This window comes from Podarcis muralis, chromosome 13 (genome assembly GCF_964188315.1).
Source record: "Podarcis muralis chromosome 13, rPodMur119.hap1.1, whole genome shotgun sequence".
Taxonomy (NCBI): Eukaryota; Metazoa; Chordata; class Lepidosauria; order Squamata; family Lacertidae; genus Podarcis; species Podarcis muralis.
The window spans coordinates 29,936,728-29,956,681 of record NC_135667.1 but is presented as its reverse complement, the minus strand read 5'-3'; the positions used below and the strand labels follow the sequence as shown (position 1 = coordinate 29,956,681).

Here is a 19,954-nt window from a genome sequence, read left to right as displayed (position 1 = left end):
AAGTTTTTGATAGACAATTTTAGTCCAGGCACTCTTGTGACAATCTTGCAGCATTAGGGATATTAAACTGGGGGGATTCGAGTTTAGGCGAAGCCAATAGTTAAGTGCCCTACACCAGGTCTGTAATTCTACCGAGGGAAGATTAGCCTCTAGGAGCAACCAACTGAGCTATCCAGGTGCTGAGGATTCCCGACCCCTCGCTGTCCTACCACACAAGTCCGTCCACTTTCCTGCATGAAGGGATGGTACATGTGTCATCTTCACTGTTAAATAAAATGCAAAAGGATGAGGATATCCAGATTTGCCATAGGACCGAAAAATCCTTCCGGAACAATAGATTTTAGCATACGTCTGTCTTGGGAGACAATGGAGGAGTGTGCCTTTGGGAGTGAAGTCAAACCATTGGATAGTTACACTGCTTGCTGCGACTGTAGAACAGAGGTTTTCAACCAGTGTGCTGTGGCATCTTGGGGTGCTTTGAATGATGGTCAGGGGTGCCGTGGGCAACACTGGCCTCTGTCCCTCTTCCCGTCCCTCCCTCCTCTGATGCCCTCTTGCATCTCTGCCTCCCAAAGGCTTGTGTGGTTGTTTGTTGTGTGTGTGTGTTTAATTTTTTTTACCAACAATCAAAACACAAACAGTGAAAACGAACAGTGAAAACCCCCAGGCAGCTGTTACATTGGGTATACATAATCAATAATAACATATTCAAATCAACCATATGTATAATTCTATATACCTTAACACTCCTCCCTCCACAAGGTTTGTTTAACTATTAACATTTTAATTGCCCCAAATTGTTCAAACCTGCCCAAATAATTCAATATTTTCCCAAACCAATCCTCCTCTTTTTTACTGACCTTAAACCCTTTCATTTTATATCTTTGTTGTTTGTTGCAACAGCCCCAGGCAAATGGTGCCTCTGGCGCAGGCCAGAGGGTGCTGGTTGCCAGGACCTGAGGTGGCCTCGGAGTAGGCAAGCAAGTGTGTGAGGGAGCCAAGCCAGCCAGCCAGCCCTCGCTGTTGGGAATGGACAGACAAGTGGGAGGCTGGGCAGGCAGGCAGGCAGGCGCTGCCCTGGCCTTTCTTGTGCTTGCTGTGTGAAAGGCCTGCCTGGGAGCTGCATGCCCAGCACCAAAGGGGAGCCATTCTGCCATGCAGGCCTGGCAACGCCCACTGCTACCTCCCAAGGTAAGTAAGGGGCTGTCCTCATGTTCACCTTTGGCCAATCTCTGTCAGGCTGTTATGGCTGGGGGCATCCAGCCAGTGTGGTATAATGGTTAAGAGCAGTAGACTTGTAATCTGGTGAACCGGCTTCGATTCCCTGCTCCTCCACATGCAGCTGCTGGGTGACCTTGGGCCAGTCACACTCCTCTGAAGTCTCTCAGCCTCACTCACCTCACAGAGTGTTTGTTGTGGGGGAGGAAGGGAAAAGGAGATTGTTAGCTGCTTTGAGACTCCTTAGGGTAGTGATAAAGTGTGATATCAAATCCAAACTCTTCTTCTTCTCTTCCCAGGCCCCTGTGGGGCACTGTGAGGAGGCACCCCTCTTTGGGGCAGGGGGTGGCTCAGAGACTGGGGTGGTAGCGGTAGCTGCCTGGAAGACTCCCAAGGAGAGGGGAGAGGAGAGAAGGCTGAGGGAACACTCCACAAGGGAGGGTGTTCAAAAAGGGGTGAGGGGCTGCCGGCTCTGAAGGCAAGGGGTGACGTAACTGGGCTCCTGAGCCCCACAGGGTTGCCACAGAAAGAATGTGGTTGGTTAAGTAAGCCATGGGCTCAAAAGGTTGGAAACCTTTGCTGCAGATCATTGATCTGGCAAGCACCACTATGGATACTGGACAGGACTGGCGTTTGCTCCAGGATTGTGAAAGTTATGGCGTTGACTCCAGTGTCATCTCTTGCCCTTGTGAACCCGTATTAGTCAGATGGAGCAGAACCTTCATTGGCGCGGTCAGAAGCAATACAAAAAGGTGCTCATGTCTTTCCTCAATGTGATGGCCGTGGTTGATGGAGAATGACTAACAGGTTAACAAAAGCTTGCCTCTGTGGTCTCAAAAGATGATTTATGTTTCTGGGTTTGGCAAAGGGTATGCGTGATGCAATGTATCTAACATTATTTTAATTGAAAAGGAGATTTAGCTAGTCAGCAGTCATGACAAGCTTTAAGTAATTAGTGGGATAAAAAAACAACAACTTCATCTGCCCTTTGAAAGCCGGGAGGAAAATTAGCCAGTATACGCTAAGTGCACTATCATAGACTCACCTGCCACCATTCATTGACAGCATAATTATTTTCAATCCAGAATTAAGCATAGAATCACAGAATTAAGATGATGGTTTTTAAAAAATTACTTTTCAAGCAAGCATTTGAACTGCATCCAAAATATACTGTGACCTCTGCTCAAGGCAGGGCACTTACAGGTACTTGCCATTTTAAAAAAGGGGGGAGGGGAGTCAAATAGCTGATGGATCACAAAACATTAAGGACCCTTTCATAGGAAATTCTTATGTAGATAGCAGAATAAAAATCCTACCACCTTCCTGATTATCTTTGTTTTACCAAAACTGTTGGATTTTTAAAGCAACAAATCAAATAATCCTCTGAAATTAACAAAGAAAAATAAACTGAATAAACTGGATTCCCTCCCGGTGTAACCATATAGCATTGTATCGCATTGCATTAATGCAAAAACCGGTGTGCTTTTAAAGCAGAGCTTAAACCCCATTCACCAAATGACAGCTGCTTCTAGACATAATGGCAATTGGGGGGGGGGGATTATTCAGTGCTGCTACTGCAAGTGCATAACTTTACACCCCCTTTCAAAAGGCCTATGCCCCGTTGGTCAGCATCAAAAGCCATATTAGCTTTTCTGCAAGCTTTCCCACAATGTGGTTGTTTTCATTTTGACTGCTGCCATTTGTTGCCATTTTGATGCGTGCATGCATTAAAAATCTGTTTATGTTTGTCTTGGGGTATTTTTTTAAAAAAAATTCTTTTTATTATTTAGTATGTTTTCTTCTGTAGAAAAGGGTCTGATAGATTAGATCAATCTCTCTGTGAGATATGGTCTTTCCTCCCTTTCTAAACTAAATAGCAGTGGAGCTAGGGTTGCCATATTCCCCAAAGCTGAGCTTTTTTTGGAAAAGTCCCCCCAGAAAGCCCGATTCCTGGAAAACCCAGACATAAGTCAGTCCTAAGAGAAGCGATGGGGAAGGGAGCCTATAAGCTATATGACAGCTCAGCACAGTGATAAACAGGAGCCACCAGCTACTAGTTATGAACTTCTGTGGTTTTCAGAATCTGAATTGCCCCCCTGAATCTCTGTGGTCCAAAATCTCTCCCTGGTGTAAAAGGTCAGGGACCTGTGCTTTAGTCCAGCTAGTCCAGGACTCTGTTCTCCCATTGGTCAACCAGATGCTTATGGGAAGCTTTCAGGCAGGACTCAAGCATGACAGCGCTCTCCACTCCCATGGTTTCCAGCAACTGGTGTTCAGAGATATATTGCCTCAAACCGTGAAGGTCAAACATAGCCATCAGGGTTAGTAGGCATTGACAGCCTTCTCCTGAGTGAATTTGTCCAGTCCTCTTTTAAAGCTATCCAAGTTGTTGGCTCTCCCTGTCTCTTGTGGAAACAAGCTCCACAGTTTAACCACACACCCTGTGTGAAGAAGTTCTTCCTTTTTGTCTGCACTGGAATAAAACCTGCAGAATCAGCGTTAACCTGAAAGTTAACGCTGCAATTCCGGCAAGATGTGTGCAAAAGGTAGAAGGAATAAAGAGGCACAGTAATGCAGGGATAAAACGAGCATATAGTGGTACCTCAGGTTAAGAACTTAATTTGTTCCGGAGGTCCGTTCTTAACCTGAAACTGTTCTTAACCTGAGGTACCACTTTAGCTAATGGGGCCTCCTGCTGCCGCTGCACCGCCACTGCACGATTTCTGTTCTCATCCTGAGGTAAAGTTCTTAACCCGAGGTACTATTTCTGGGTTAGTGGAGTCTGTAACCTGAAGCGTCTGTAACCTGAAGCGTCTGTAACCCGAGGTACCACTGTACCTGAAGAAATAGCATGCAATAATGTGTTAGGAAGCAGCGAAGCTATAAAAAGGAAAGTACAGTAATTACTCAATTGAGTTCCAAGTACTCTAATGAAAGGTTTGGCCCACCCAGCTCCACCTATTCTCCATGTTGACATGCTGATTAAACAGAGGGAAGAACCCAAGCATGCATATTGGGATTAGCTATTAATTATTATAATTAGCTAATGATGGGCTAGGCTAGCAATTTGGCAAAAAAACACACCATACACTTAGGAGTGTGATGCAATTGCACATTTGTGTATAAAAAGGTAAAAACTGCCTTCCGAGGTCACCATCACTGCATTTCTGCACAGGGAAGGTCCTCTGTACGTTCTGCTGCAAACATGAGTTTCTTTAGCCAGTCCTCCAGACAAGCCGCTTCTTCCCGCAGCAGCAGCAGCAGCCGAGGACCAGCAAGGATGTCTGGCCATGGAGCATGCAGCTTCAGCGGTGGATCAAGCGGCAGGGCCTTTGGTGGAAGCTCCAGTTTCAGCGGTGCATCTAGCAGAAGGACCATTGGTGGAGGCTCCAGCTGTGGTGGCGGCGCCTGGGGCTCTGGCGGGGGCATGTGCGGTATGAATGGGATGTCTGAGAGCAGAGGGAGATGGAGTTCTGGTGGCATGTCATGTGGTGCTGGTGGGTCCTGGGGCTCAAGTGCTGGGTGGGGCGCCATTGGAGGTGGGTCGGCCGGGGGCTTCGGGGGCAGCGAGGGCGGACTCCTTTCCGGCGGCGAGAAGCAGACGATGCAAAATCTCAACGACCGCTTGGCAGCCTATCTGAACAACGTCCAAGCGCTGGAGGAGGCGAACAGTGACCTGGAGAGGAAGATTGCAGAATGGTACGAGAAGTTTGGAGGAAGCAGCAGAGGCGGAGAGCAACGGGATTACAGCAAGTATTACGCAGTCATCGATGACCTTAGGGCGCAGGTATGGAAAGAAACAAGCCACGCAGATATGTCGCAGGGCTTTGTTTGCTGTGTTTGTTCGATTCACAAGGCTTGTATAGTCGTACCTTGGAAGTCAAACGGAATCCGTTCCGGAAGTCTGTTTGACTCCCAAAACATTCGGAAAACAAAGCACAGCTTCTGATTGGCTGCAGGAAGCTCCTGCAGCCAATCGGAAGCCCCGTCAGATGTTCAGCTTCCAAAAATAGTTTGCAAACCAGAAGAGTCACTTCCGGGTTGGCGGTGTTCAGGAGCCAATATGCTCAAGAACTAAGTTGTTCAAAAACCAAGGTACGGCTGTATTTATGTTGCGAATTTGCAGGTGAAGGGGGGCAGGAGAGAGTTAATGGGGCCAGAGGGACTGCCGAGGTCCCTTAATGGTCAACAAGCCAAGTTGCCAGACACATCTAATAGGGAAATTACAGGCGAATGGCACTTAATAAGTAGGAAATAGCTGGAGACACTGTAACATAGGAAGGTGCCTTACACTTAGCCAAGCTCCTCATCCAACTATGTCAGTGTTGTTTACACTGAGTCATAGTGACTGTCCATGATTTCAGAGAGGCTTCTCTCCTAGTCTGTTCTGGAGATGCCAGGGATTGAATCTGCATGCAAAGCAGATGCTCTATCATCGAGTTACGGCCCTTTCTCAGAGACACCCCTGGAAGGTGAGATCCATTTTGACGAAGGGCATACTTTTATTCCCCCAACCCTCACATTATTATTATAATCAATTGAGTTTATATACTGCCCTATACCCAGAGGTCTCAGGGCGGTTCACAGAAATGTTGTAACCTTTCCTCATAGAGGAGTAGCTACAGCTCCCCAGTCATTTATTGCTGAAATATTAATTTTATTTACCTACTTTTCTGTGGTTTTTTTGTTAGTATTCTTCCATTCTAATAAAAAAAACTCCTTAAACTTATTGGATGCTTAGTTTTAGACAAAATCTATTCTAACTATATGAAAGAGAAGAAAGAAAGAATGTCATTTTAAAACCCATATATCTCTCATCTGTCTATTTAATACTATATATTCCCCTCATTAATTAAGCAGACTTGTCTTGACTTCCCACAACAAAAGGAGACAAGATATGTAACATAATTCATAATCCGTCCTATTCTTAATGGTGCTAAATAATAATTACTGTACAAATTAAAATTGGGTAGAAATTTCCAACAGCGCTATAGTTTATTTCTCTGGGGGAAGCCATGACTATTTAAAGTGGTATTATAGTGCTTTAAATGTGTGTGAATGAGTTGGGAGAGGAACTTACTACATGTCCGAATCCAACATTCAATTATATATTAATTATTGATTCTTTCTTTTGCAGATAATTGCTGCAATTACAGACAATGGCGGCCTCATTTTGCAGGTTGACAATGCTAGGCTGGCTGCTGCTGACTTCAAGCTGAAGTAAGTGGGACAAAATGGGCATCTGCTCCACATCCTGGTGGAGATGTTTGCTGAATCATTCATGTAGAGCAGAAAAACCAGCCTATTGTGAGATCTCCAGCATGCATATCCCATGAGGTGTAAATACAGTACATTTACTGTATGCTTGGCTGGAACAAATTCATAGCCACCAACCAATGAATTGCATTTGCATGCTCCAGCACAGCCCCAACCAGGTCTACTCAGAAGTACGTCCCATGGAGTTTAGTGGGGCTTACTCCCAATGGTTGTAGGGCTGCAGCCCTAATTTCACATCATAAATTTAGCTGAGTGCTTAACTAATTCCAGGTTTGGTTCATAATGTGTGACAAAAACACCGCTGAGAACCACACCTTCTTTAAAACCTGATATGCAAGCAAATAGCTCCAACAGAAAGCTGTGGGTTAAACCACAGAGCCTAGGACTTGCCGATCAGAAGGTCGGCGGTTCGAATCCCCACGACGGGGTGAGTTCCCGTTGCTCGGTCCCTGCTCCTGCCAACCTAGCAGTTCTAAAGCACATTAAAGTGCAAGTAGATAAATAGGTGCCACTCCGGCGGGAAGGTAAACGGCATTTCCGTGTGCTGCTCTGGTTCGCCAGAAGCAGCTTAGTCATGCTAGCCACATGACCCGGAAGCTGTACGCCGGCTCCCTCAGCCAATAAAGCGAGATGAGTGCCCCAACCCCAGAGTCGGTCACGACTGGACCTAATGGTCAGGGGTCCCTTTACCTTTAAAATAATATAGGAACTTAAGAAGAGCCTGCTGAATCAGGCCAGTGGCCCATCTAGTCCAGCATCCTGTTCCCACAGTGGCCTGTGGGAAATCTGCAAGCAGGATTTGAGCGCAAGAGACCTCTCTCCTCCTGTGGTTTCCAGCAACTGGTCTTCAGAAGCATTGCTGCCATGAAGAAAACTGATGAAGGCATCAAAGAAAACACCCACAGAGAAGGAACATGTTTCCCTCTCTGTGTTCAGATGATTCCCACATGATCTGCTGACAACCTTTTTAATCCATTTTGCTTCAGGTACGACAATGATGTGGCTCTCCGCCAGAGTGTTGAAGCTGACACCAATGGCCTCCGTAAGGTCCTAGATGAGATAACCATGAGCAGGGGTGATCTTGAAATGCAGATTGAAAGCCTGACTGAGGAGCTTGAGTATATGAAGAAGACTCATGAAGAGGTAATGTAGGTCTCAGTAATGCCTAAAGTTAGGTCCAATATGTGTGTGTTTGTGTATGCAGTGGTACCTCGGATTACAGACACTTCAGGTTACAGACGCTTCAGGTTACAGACTCCGCTAACCCAGAAATAGTACCTCGGGTTAAGAACTTTACCTCAGGATGAGAACAGAAATCGTGCAGCGGCAGCAGGAGGCCCCATTAGCTAAAGTGGTACCTCAGGTTAAGAACAGTTTCAGGTTAAGAATGGACCTCCAGACCGAATTAAGTTCTTATCCCAAGGTACCACTGTATTTACCTTTACATATACACACACATCTTAAGGGCAATGGGTGCTTGCAGTGGGAGTTAATAGTATTGGTTTGCATTACCTGTATAGATAATAGGGGAGCGGGTGGCACTGTGGTCTAAACCACTGAGCCTCTTGGGCTTGTTGATCAGAAGGTCGGCGGTTCGAATTTGCATGATGGGGTGAGCTCCTGTTGCTTTGTCCCAGCTTCTGCCAACCTAGCAGTTCAAAAGTACACCAGTGCAAGTATATAAATAGGTACCACTGCGGCAGGAAGGTAAACGGCATTTCTGTGCGCTCTGGTTTCCATCACGGTGTTCCGTTGTGCCAGAAGCTGGCCACATGAACCAGAAAGCTGTCTGTGGACAAACTCTGGCTCCTGTGGCTTGAAAGTGAGATGAGTGCCACATCCCAGTCGCCCTTGACTGGACTTAACCGTCCAGTGGTCCTTTGCCTTTTCACCTTTACATAGATAGTAAACAGACCAGAGCCCAAATCAAGCTTTAGCTACGCAGGAGAAACTTCAGGTAAATGATGGAACAGAATACAAAATAGTACGGGGATGCCAACTTGAATAAAATATTGTTGGGGGCCCAGGTAAGCCCCACCCCACATAATCAATCACAGTGACACAGTGCACAACACAACATTTGAATGGGAATGCCCATCAACTCTGTGAGGGCCCGGCCCCCCCAAATATTTTATTGTGGCAGCCAAGGCCCCATGGCCCCTAGGCGTTGGCTTCTATGAAATGGTAAGAGCAGGTATCCCAAAACTCGGCCCTCCAGCTGTTTTGGAACTACACCTCCCATCATCCCTAGCTAACAGGACCAGTGGTCAGGGATGATGGGAATTGTAGTCACTAAACATCTGGAGGGCTGAGTCTGGGGGTGCCTGAGTAAGAGGGACCCCACACCTATGGCTGCTCAATCTATTTTGGATCAAATACAGACCTCTCTGGAGACTGGGCAGTAGAAGCAAAGCTATTGAAACCAGTCAACGTCATCTAGAAAACATTACAATTACTCAGAGATACTCCTGGTATTTTTTAAAAAATGATTTATTTTCCTGCTCTTGCAGCAAGTGTTGAAAGAATATTTTTATTGGTGCAGGATATGAGCTCTGTGACTGATACCACGGCCGGAGGCATTGATGTGCAAATGAATGCCGCCCCAGGAGTTGACCTGACTGCCCTCCTCAATAAGATGAGAGGAGAATATGAAGCCCTCGCTGAGGAGAACAGGCAAGACATTGAGGCCTGGTTCAACGAACAGGTAGGTGGCGGAAATGCTCACTTTTTTATTATTTAAATAGTTTTCATTTGGTTTTACAAATTCATTCACACTCATAGTCACAAGTAATAAGAAAACCACACAAGATTCTTCCGAATCTCAAGACTTCCCTCCTCCCCTCTGTGGGTTCTTTAAGGTAACTTTTTTTAACTGCATATTATAAATCCATCTAACTTACAATCCTCCATTGTATCCAAAGTCTATGTATCATTGCAAGAGTTATTAGAAACCTGCCAAAGAGTTAAAGTGTTTACAGTAGTCTTTTAAATACAATCTATATTTGTCCCATTCTCTGTTGAAGTTTTGATCCTCCCGATTTCTGATTTTCCCGTTCAGTCTTGCCATCTCTGCACAGTCCATTAATTTCATCTGCCAGTCCACCTTCGTAGACATCTTGTCATCTTTCCAGCTCTGGGCAAGCAGCATCCTTGCAGCTATTGTAGTATACATAAACAATCTTTTCAGTTCCTTCAGTATCTCTGCACCTACAATTCCTAACAAAAAGGCTTCTGGTTTTTTTTAGCAAAGGTTATTTTCAACATTTTTTTTCAATTCATTATATATCATTTCCCAGAATTCCTTTATCACTTTACAATTCCACCACATATGATAAAAGGTGCCTTCTTTTTGTCTTGCAGAAAATGCTCACTTTTGACCTTGTGGAGGACTCTTCCCTAAGCAAAATTATTCATTTGAATAAAAACCTTTGGATAACTCTCTCTCTCCCACTTTCAATCACTTTATTTCAGAGTCAAGAACTGAATAAGCAGATCAGCACCAGTGTCGAAGAGACCAGCACCAACAAGAGTGAGATTACCGAACTAAGACACACTCTGCAAAGCCTAGAAATGGAACTGCAAACCCAATTGTCTATGGTATAAGAATTCTTTCTTTCGTTCAGTTAGCATCTTTTTTTCTTTGGGAATTTTTATTTTACAATTTTACAATTTTACAAACTTTAAAATATCCAGGGACTTCCCTTCTTCTCTTTCCATGGTTCATTATGTGTATCATACATCCCTGCATATTTTACTATAACCATTCAAATCAATTTTCCACTTTTACATCCGTCAAAAATTATTTACTCTGCTGAATTTATCTTAAGGCTGCCAGTGTTTTCAGCTGCATACAGTCATTTCCCACATATTTAATAAATGTTTTCCACTCTTCTTTAAATGTATGTTCTTCTTGCTCTCTTATTCTATGTGTTAAATCTGCAAGTTCTGCAGATTCTGTCAACTTAAGTTGCCTGTCCTCTTCAGTTGGGACCTCGCTCACTTTTCATTTTGGGGCTAACAGTTAGCATCTTTCTTTACTTATTACTTTATACCTTTCTAACCCTTCCTTAAGTTTAAAACAAGAAGAGAGATAGACAATATACACAGATCGCACACATGGCTTTGTGGCATCCAGCCCTACCATTAAACATACCATGATCTTTTAAATGTGTTTGTGGGAAGGGCTATTTGTTTGTTTATGTTTTTTATTATCTGTGTTCTCGTATTATCTTTTTATTCAACTTTCAATGTTCCATTCCCCCCCCCCTTTCATCCAGAAACAATCTCTGGAGGCCACCCTGGCAGATGTAGAAGGCAGATTCTGTGGCGAACTTTCCCAGATACAAGGAGTGATAAGCAACGTGGAGGGACAAGTGGTGCAGATCAGGGAAGACATGGAAAGCCAAAACAGAGAATATGAACAGCTCCTGGATATCAAGATCCGCCTGGAGAATGAGATCGAGACTTACCGCAGTCTGCTGGATGGAGGAGACAGGTGAAAAGGGAGGAACGTGGTAGAAGTCTGCCATTCCTAAATGTCTTTGATTCTCCTTTCCCTAAGGGTCCACACATCACTTGGTTTCTCATTGCTTAATTCCCTCGCTCAATACGCACATTCTCCAGTCAGTTTGCATAGTCTCCAAGAAACACGCCCTTTCTTTCTATTTCTGGTTCAGAAATGTGCAAATGTATTATGAGGCAGCCTGCTTGTGCTGGTTAAAATAATTGATCACATTGGATAATGCAGACATCCTGGACTTAGAAGGTCACAATTTAAAATTCAGCTGACATGCATGTCTCTGGTATGGGAAGGCGAAAATTTATAAAAGTTTTATGAACCATATTCTAAGGAAGAATTTGTATAGAGTTTGGGAGAAATATAAAAATCTGCTAGAAAGGAAAACATCTTTATGGTTACGGTGGAACCTCGAGTTGCGGATGTAATCCGTCCCGGAGGCACATCCGCAACTTGAAGCAATCGCATCCAGAAGCGCCGCATCTGCACATGCATGCGGTGCGATTTAGCGCTTCTGCACATGCGCAAAGCGCATTTTAGCGCTTCTGCACGTGCCCAAACGGCGAAACCCGGAAGTAACTGTTCCAGTACTTCCGGGTTGCTGCAGGACGAATCTTGAAAAGATGTAACCTGAAGCGGATGCAACATGAAGTATGACTGTGTCTCTTATTGAGGCTATTACAATTAAGAGAGTTAATATGGATAGACAGTGGGCAACCTACAGGGAATTGCTGCACTTTAAAGAAGGGAAACCTAAACTGAAATCAATGGAAAGTGTAAGGAGCCATGTTACGGGCTGGCTACAATATCATCAGTTACATGAAATGTTTCAAATAGACAGGAAAAATGGGTTTTCGGACCAAAGCTCACAATTTGAAAAAGAACTTCTACAAAACAAAGAAAAAACTTTTATTTAAAATGTATACATATACACAGAGAGAGAGAGGCTGCTTCTGGCCAACTGCCTAATTGTACATGGTCCATAAAACAGATTCTCCTACTGATAAGCAGAGTAGCAAGAAGACTAACTCTTTTTCTGCAGTCCAACCCCCTTTCCACCACTGTCAGCTGTTCTCCAGTCAGCTGAGCAGCACAAGGGAGATTGCAGGAAGAGTATTGTCTTCAACCTTCCCTCCTCCACCCACAATTCCACAGTTCTGATGGACCACCAGCACCCATGCTTCTATTAAGCTCAGGAGAAAGTTTGATAGTAGCTTGGGGGGCAAATACAGGAATTGCAGGGGAGGAAAACTTTCACCAGCTGAGGAAGAGTTACCCAACAGTGGGGGAAAGGACTGTGAGAGAAAGAGTGTGAAGTACTTCTGCACCAACCACCCACAATAATATTAGCACACTTATTCAATACATCCAAACTTCATTACGGTTCAGCTAGATGTTGCCTTTTCTCATCTTTTTTTATCTCGATCCCACATAATATCTACAATAAAGACTTTACTGATCTTGGTACTGTCAAATGTACATTCACAGAAGCCCTCTCTCTTTTTCTATAACCAAGTCTAAAGTTTGTTTGTTTTTTACTGTTCTTATAGTGATTTTGAATCTGGATCCAGAAGAACCTCTTCAGAAACTAGATCTAGAGGATCTGTAGGTTCAAGTTCTAGAGACCAGACATCTTCCAGCTCTGGATCCAGAGCTTTTGGCAGTGGAGACTCGAGATCCACAGGATCTAGAGGGTTCGGATCTTCCAGTTCTTCAGATTCCAGATCCAGGGTCCAAGAAACTTCCAGCTTTCAGTCACAGTCCAGAGGCTCTGGGTCTGCAGACTCACATTCTAGAAGCTCAGGATCTACAGACAGAGGATTTAGTGGTGAAAGTTCCCAGGATTCAGGATCAAGATATGGAAGCAGCAGCAGAGGTAATACATGTTGCTCTTATTTTTCTGTTAAAAATGCACATTTCTATTTTTGTTAAAAATGCACATTTATTTTGCTACTAATTTCAGAGGGTGAAATAGTGCTGATAAATTGCCTATTGGAGTACCAAAATTGAACTGAGAAAGTTGTGTATATGGCAGGCTTGTCCTGGTGAAGAAAGAATCAGCGTTAAGGAGCCACCAGCGTAATAACAACTTTACCTCAGATGGTCACCCAGTGCAGAAATTGCCCAGTGGGATGGTTGATAAGGGTTGCGGCTGCTCCCATTGGCCCTCGTCCCTCCAAGCTGCTATTTGCATGGCCTATGAATTGTGGGTCGACTCTGGGCAAATGGGATATTGATGGCACAGAGTGTGTGGCACAATGATAGAGCATCTGCCTTACATACAGAACATCCCAGGTTCAATCACCTACATCTCCAACTAGAACTGGGAAAGCAGACCAAAAACCTGGATAGTTGCTGCCAATCAGTATGGACAATACTGGCTTAGATGGGTCAATGGTCTGGTTCACTTTAAGGCAGCTTCCTGTGTTTTTAAGTAATACAATCCTCCCCCCATGTTTACATAAGAGCTCCTTGATCTGCCTGTTTAAAAGAATAACTGCTCTCCTAAATGCCTCATTTCCTTTCTTGCACAGATGTACAAAAAACAAGAGTGATCAAGACAATAGTGGAAGATAGAATTGGTGATCAAGTCGTCTCCACTCACGTCCAGTCGGTTGAAGAGAAGCCAATTAAATAAGCCATCTCTGATTCTCATGGGGAATCTTTCGAAGCATGCCATAGCAGATGCATGCCATGAAAAAAGCTATGCCAAGGAGTCAGAAGCTCGAAGATTTCTGCCTTAAACCCACAATGCCGTGTTAGAAATGCCTTTTTTCTCTGCTTCTGTCACTGCTGCTTTCTTGAGCGCCTTTCTTCTATGCAAACCAAGACAGAAAACCGTGATCTTATCGGCTAGCAGCCTGCAATAAAGATTTTCCCTCTGTAGCAAGTAAATGATAACATTGTGGTCAGGTGTCTTTATTTTAAAACATTGTCTACATCTGCCTGTGCCAGTCTTCTCCAAACTGGTGGCTTCTAGGTGCGTCGGACTACAACTCCCATTAGCCCCAACCAGCACAGCAAGGAAGGAACGTGGATCTCTTGGTTTCAGATCTACAAACCAGTCACGGATGGGGCAGCCCTCAAACAGAGGACACCATTGAAGAGAGGGCTGCCCTCTGAGCGTCCTTCAAAAGAGAGGACTCCCCTCAGTAAAACAATCACAGCAGCCCTGTTTCCAAGCTACTGCAGCTGTGTGCATCATAATTGCCCAGCCCCATGAAGATCCTCCACATAGAAGCCCCAATGATCATGAAGGGCATCTGCATGTATGTGAGGCCAGGCTGTGAATTCAAAAAACCCCTGTGCTCCTGAGGCACTTGTAGAGAAGCTGTCATTAGACCACCAGTCACATGTTGGTGCAGGGATAGGCCAAAGGGCTGAATGTGGCCCTCTAGGCCTTTCGGCCTTTCGGGAGAGACGTGGGTGGCGCTGTGGGTTAAACCACAGAGCCTAGAGCTTGCCGATCAGAAGGTTGGTGGTTTGAATCCCCGCGACGGGGTGAGCTCCCGTTGCTCAGTCCCTGCTCCTGCCAATCTAGCAGTTCGAAAGCACGTCAAAGTGTAAGTAGATAAATAGGTACTGCTCCAGCAGGAAGGTAAACGGCGTTTCCGTGTGCTGCTCTGGTTCGCCAGAAGCGGCTTAGTCATGCTGGCCAAGAAGCTGTACGGGGGCTCTCTTGGCCAATAAAGCAAGATGAACGCCGCAACCCTAGAGTCGGTCACGACTGGACCTAATGGTCAGGGGTCCCTTTACCTCTTGGGAACCCAGGCCACAATTCCTCCCTAGCCACCCCTTCTTTCCCCAACCTACACCCCTCATCTGACCTGTTTCACACCCTTGACAGCTGTGTTTTCCTGTCTGGAATATGTTCTAATAATTCCTCTTGATTTCCTGGACAGAAAATGTGTTCAAAAACTTGCTCCAACCACTTTTGCCTCTGGCCCTGCCCAGCACTGACTTGTGGCCCCTGGAAGATTGCCACAGGGGAATGTGGCTCTCAGGGTCCTCATCTCTGTTCTTGGATCCTGGAGTTTGGTACGGCAAGTTTCCTGCCCAGACCCAAACTGCAAGGGACGGGGATGTGGCCAACTGGAAATAGGAGTGGGGAAATGAGAAATGGAAAAAACCCCAAAATTTGCAGATTCTCCCATCCCTATCGGTGGGTGGCCTTAAACAAGTAACACAGGGATTATAGTGATCTGATGCAAAAGGTTCCTAGGAGTCCAGACAAACTGAAAACGGCACAGCACTTCACACATTAAATTTACTAAATAAATAATTCTTAGCAATAAATCCTAGCTTCACTGAAACTGTCATCAGCTTCAGCAGCCAAAGACTACACCCTTTGGCAAGCAGCTGTCGCCTGTAAATTTTGCTGCTGCAAGATGGGTGTAATTTCTGTCACCTTCTATTCCTGTGCTGTGCTGATCAAATTAATAAACCAGATTGCCTTATTCTGTAGAATGAGGAAAAGTCCCTGAATTAAACAGGTGCATTCCAAAGTCTGTCTATATAGGCCAGTTGGCCCATTTTTCCTACCCATGTAGACTAAATGACCACAGTTGACCCTTTTGTTTGTCTTAAGGGCTGCCTCCTTTTCATTTAAAAAAAAACAGGGGGAACTGTAGCTCTTGTTCCTCATAGTAGGCACTTTGTAGGCACCTTTGAAGACAATGGCATCCTGGCTGCCTATTAGCCTATTATCTTCCCCTTGTTTCCCAAAAAGTCAATGAGCGTAACAGCTGAGTTTATGCAGGAACAGTATCCTGCATATCCAAAGCGGTACTGGAGAAGATTGGTGTTACTGCAGCCTGTTCACTCTGGAAACATAGCAATGGCTGGCTACCTGCCACTCTTACTTTATTACAATTTGTTAATTGATATCATTTTACCCTACCCTTCCTCCAAGGAGCGCACAGCAGCGTACATGTGCCTTTCCCGCCACACCGCATTTTATTCTCACAACAATCCTGTGTGGTAGGTTAGATTGAGAGTGTGCAGATGGCCTAAGGTTGCAGACTGAGCAGGCAAACAAGGTCAGCTGGTTGCCCCAATAGAGGACATCAATTTGCATAACTTTTGAATGTGCTGTGTATGCACATAGGTGCAAATTTGGGGGGGGGGGGAATCATGATAATTTAAATAGAAATGGATCTCGGTCCAGTATACCTGAAGGAGCATCTCCACCCCCGTCGTTCTGCCTGGACACTGAGGTCCAGTGCCAAGGGCCTTCTGGCGGTTCTGTCACTGCCAGAAGCCAAGTTACAGGAAACCAGGCAGAGTGCCTTCTCGGTAGCAGCACCCACCCTGTGCAACGCCCTCCCACCAGATGTCAAAGAGAATAACAACTACCAGACTTTTAGAAGACATCTGAAGGCAGCCCTGTTTAGGGAAGCTTTTAATGTTTAATAGACTACAGTGGTACCTCAGGTTACATACGCTTCTGGTTACATATGCTTCAGGTTACAGACTCCGCTAACCCAGAAATAGTGTTTCAGGTTAAGAACTTTACTTCAGGATGAGAACAGAAATCGTGCTCCGGAGGCGCAGCAGCAGCAGGAGGCCCCATTAGCTAAAGTGGTGCTTCAGGTTAAGAACAGTGTCAGGTTAAGAACGGACCTCCAGAACAAATTAAGTACTTAACCCAAGGTACCACTGTATTGTATTTTAATATTCTGTTGGAAGCCTCCTAAAGTGGCTGGGGAAACCCAGCCAGATGGGTGGAGTATAAATAATATATTATTATTATCATCCCATCATCATGCAGAAGACAGTGAGCAGGTGCCCTGCATGCAGTGGCGGATCTTCATGCTCCGGCACTGGGGGGGTGGAGAGCAGGCGGGGGCGTGGCTAGTGCGCGTCCTGGGGGTGTGGTGCATCACCCACAGGGGCGTGGCACATGTCCTGGGGGCGTGGCACACATCCTGGAGGTGTGGTGCGAGTCCTGGGACCATGGTGTGCCACCTGCGGGGGCATGGCGCCCAGCGCAGATGGGGGGGCAGCCGCGACAGCACCCCACCGGGATTGTGCTGCCAGGGCAGTGCGCTCCCCCCGCCCATCTTCCTCTGCCAGTGCCTGCTTGCCGCCTGCTCAATCTGCTCTCTGGGTGCTAACTCTTCACAGCAAACGCCAAGTTCCCTGCATGCTATATCTTTAAAATGGACTCGGGCCAGACCAGAGGGGCCTCCGAACAGAGGATTTTCTTGTGACACCTCTTCCGATGAAGGCCTCTTCTTTTCTAAAGTAAGATACAAAGCCACCCAAAATCTAGCTCCCTTGCACACTGCCTCATGCCCCATCCAGTATTGGAGATTACGATCCACTCAGGTGGCCCCATCCTCCATGACGTTGCGTAATTCGTTTTGATCCCATCACTCCAAGAATTACAATTCGCTGTAACAACAGTATTTATGCAGCACTTCAGAATGTCCATAAACACTGCCTTGGTAATCCTTATAACACCTGGTGAGATTTGTCAGGACTCTTACTCTCCCCATCTTGCAAAGATATAGGTGCAGCTGATGATAAGAGGGAGTAAACGACTTACTTTGTTAGTGCAGGCTGCGTAAGACTACCTAACGGGATGGTGGCCAAAGAAAAGTTTGAATTAGGGGCTTCCGGGTTCAGAGGTCAAAGTCTCTGAGGCATTTGGCTACGCTTGCTCTCACTCAGGGGTGGACAGAAGACAGATCAGGATCTACTGGGTACAAGGCCTTTGGGTGGATAGCAGTAGAATGGCCAGGACTGGATTTAGGTTTGATGAGGCCCTAAGCTACTGAAGGTAATGGGGCCCTTTATATGTCCAGCTACCCTTTGTCAGGGACGCGGGTGGCACTGTGGGCTAAACCACAGAGCCTAGGACTTGCCGATCAGAGGGTCGGCGGTTCAAATCCCCATGACAGGGTGAGCTGCCGTTCCTCGTTCCCTGCTCCTGCCAACCTAGCAGTTCGAAAGCACATCAAAGTGCAAGTAGATAAATAGGTACCGCTCCGGCGGGAAGGTAAACGGCATTTCCGTGCGCTGCTCTGGTTCGCCATAAGCGGCTTAGTCATGCTGGCCACATGACCCGGAAGCTGCACGCCGGCTCCCTCGCCCAATAAAGCGAGATGAGCGCCGCAACCCCAGAGTCGGTCACGATTGGACCTAATGGTCAGGGGTCCCTTTACCTTACCCTTTGTCAACAACAAATTGTCACTGTTTTTTGTGTTGAATATATGCTATATGGTAATTTATGGACATAAAAGGTACCTAAAGCCATTTGCACATGTTGCCATGCAACCAGTCCATGCAGAATGTAGGCACCCTATATATAGAAATGAGCAAACCAGTGATATTTTAGGGAGCAGGCTAACAGGTGGGGTCCATTATTTACACCATAGGAGCCTACACAACACAAAACACTGTTGCTGTGTGTAGGTTTTATTTTATTTGTTTTTCATCTTATATTTTGGAAATGTACATCCAGGTGTGTGTTTTTGGGGGGGCTCCAAGAGAGTGGGGCCCTAAGCTATAGCTTGTTTAGCTTATACGTAAATCCGACACTGAGAATGGCAAGGGTTTCTGACTCCCAGTTGTTTAGCAATATCAATTTTTTAAAAAACAAGAGGGTATCCCTAAGTGAGGTGGTTGTAATGAAAAATGCTTGGGTGGGGAATGAGTGGATTTTGAAAGAAAGCACTATGGACTCAGTGCTTGTACTGAAAACAGATTCCTGCACAGAGCATGAGCTCAGAGGCAATTCTGAACCTGACATTTGAGCACCGACTGTTCAGCCCCTTCTCTGCCCTCTGGACTGATGTGGCACCTGGTTCCAGTTGGTGAGCTCTGGATCTCACAAGTCTGCACACATAGAATGGAAAAGCTTCAAGTATACAGCGGAAATTGAAACTAATATTGCTAAAATATGCCTAGTGCAGCCACATTCGGAATACTGTGTTGTGTGCAGAGAAAGTGGATGGAGAGACCTTTTCCCTCCCTGTATTATTATTATTATTATTATTATTATTATTATTATTAATTGAATTTATATACCACCCTATACCCAGAGGTCTCAGGGCGGTTCACAAAAAAGATTGCAATATATAAAATCAAAACAAAAACAATAACCCAATAATACCCTCCCAAAAAAGAGCTACATTTTAAAAGGGTATGGGATGTTGATCAGGTCAACCAAAGGCCTGGTTAAAAAGGAACATTTTTGCCTGGCGCCTAAAGGTGTATAAAGGGACGCAGGTGGTGCTGTGGGTAAAAGCCTCAGCGCCTAGGGCTTGCCGATCGAAAGGTCGGCGGTTCGAATCCCCGCGGCGGGGTGCGCTCTCGTCGTTCGGTCCCAGCTCCTGCCCACCTAGCAGTTCGAAAGCACCCCTAAGTGCAAGTAGATAAATAGGGACCGCTTACAAGCGGGAAGGTAAACGGCGTTTTCGTGTGCGGCTCTGGCTCGCCAGAGCAGCGATGCCACGCTGGCCACGTGACCCGGAAGTCTCTCCGGACAGCGCTGGCCCCCGGCCTCTTGAGTGAGATGGGCGCACAACCCTAGAGTCTGGCAAGACTGGCCCATACGGGCAGGGGTACCTTTACCTTTTAAAGGTGTAAAATGAAGGTGCCAGGTGAACTTCCCTGGAGAGAGCATTCCACAGATGGGGTGCCACTGCAGAGAAGGCCTGTTCTCGTGTTGCTACCCTCTGGACCTCTCGAGGAAGAGGCACACAAAGAAGGGCCTCAGAAGACGATCTCAGGGTCCGGGTAGGTTCATATGGAAAGAGGCAGTCGGTGAGGTATTGCAGTCCTGAGCTGTTTAAGGCTTTATAAGGCAAAACCAGCACTTTGAATTGGGCCCGGAAACTAATTGGTAGCCTGTGCAGTTGGACCGGGATCGGTGTAATATGCTTAAACTGTCTTGCTCCAGTAAGCAACGTGGCTACTGAATTCTGCACTAGCTGA

General features: G+C 45.8%; 1 protein-coding gene across 1 annotated transcript; it reads left to right on the top strand.

Annotated features, from left to right (window-relative positions):
* The first annotated feature begins 4,699 nt into the window (after nt 1–4,699).
* LOC114582578 (keratin, type I cytoskeletal 10-like) lies at nt 4,700–11,147 on the top strand. Its single transcript, XM_028703703.2, has 6 exons — nt 4,700–5,005; nt 6,356–6,438; nt 7,482–7,638; nt 9,038–9,199; nt 9,967–10,092; nt 10,773–11,147. The coding sequence occupies exons 1-6, from the start codon at nt 4,700–4,702 to the stop codon at nt 10,992–10,994; spliced, it is 1,056 nt and encodes a 351-aa protein (XP_028559536.2). The 3' UTR covers nt 10,995–11,147.
* Nucleotides 11,148–19,954: the final 8,807 nt, after the last annotated feature.

Bases quoted from the DNA above. Each gene is read 5' to 3' on its own strand.
- LOC114582578 (XM_028703703.2), top strand. From the start codon at position 4,700: ATGTCATGTGGTGCTGGTGGGTCCTGGGGCTCAAGTGCTGGGTGGGGC. The intron at 6,439-7,481 runs GTAAGTGGGACA...ATTTTGCTTCAG, and splicing joins GCTGCTGACTTCAAGCTGAA to GTACGACAATGATGTGGCTC. The intron at 10,093-10,772 runs GTATAAGAATTC...CCTTTCATCCAG, and splicing joins TGCAAACCCAATTGTCTATG to AAACAATCTCTGGAGGCCAC.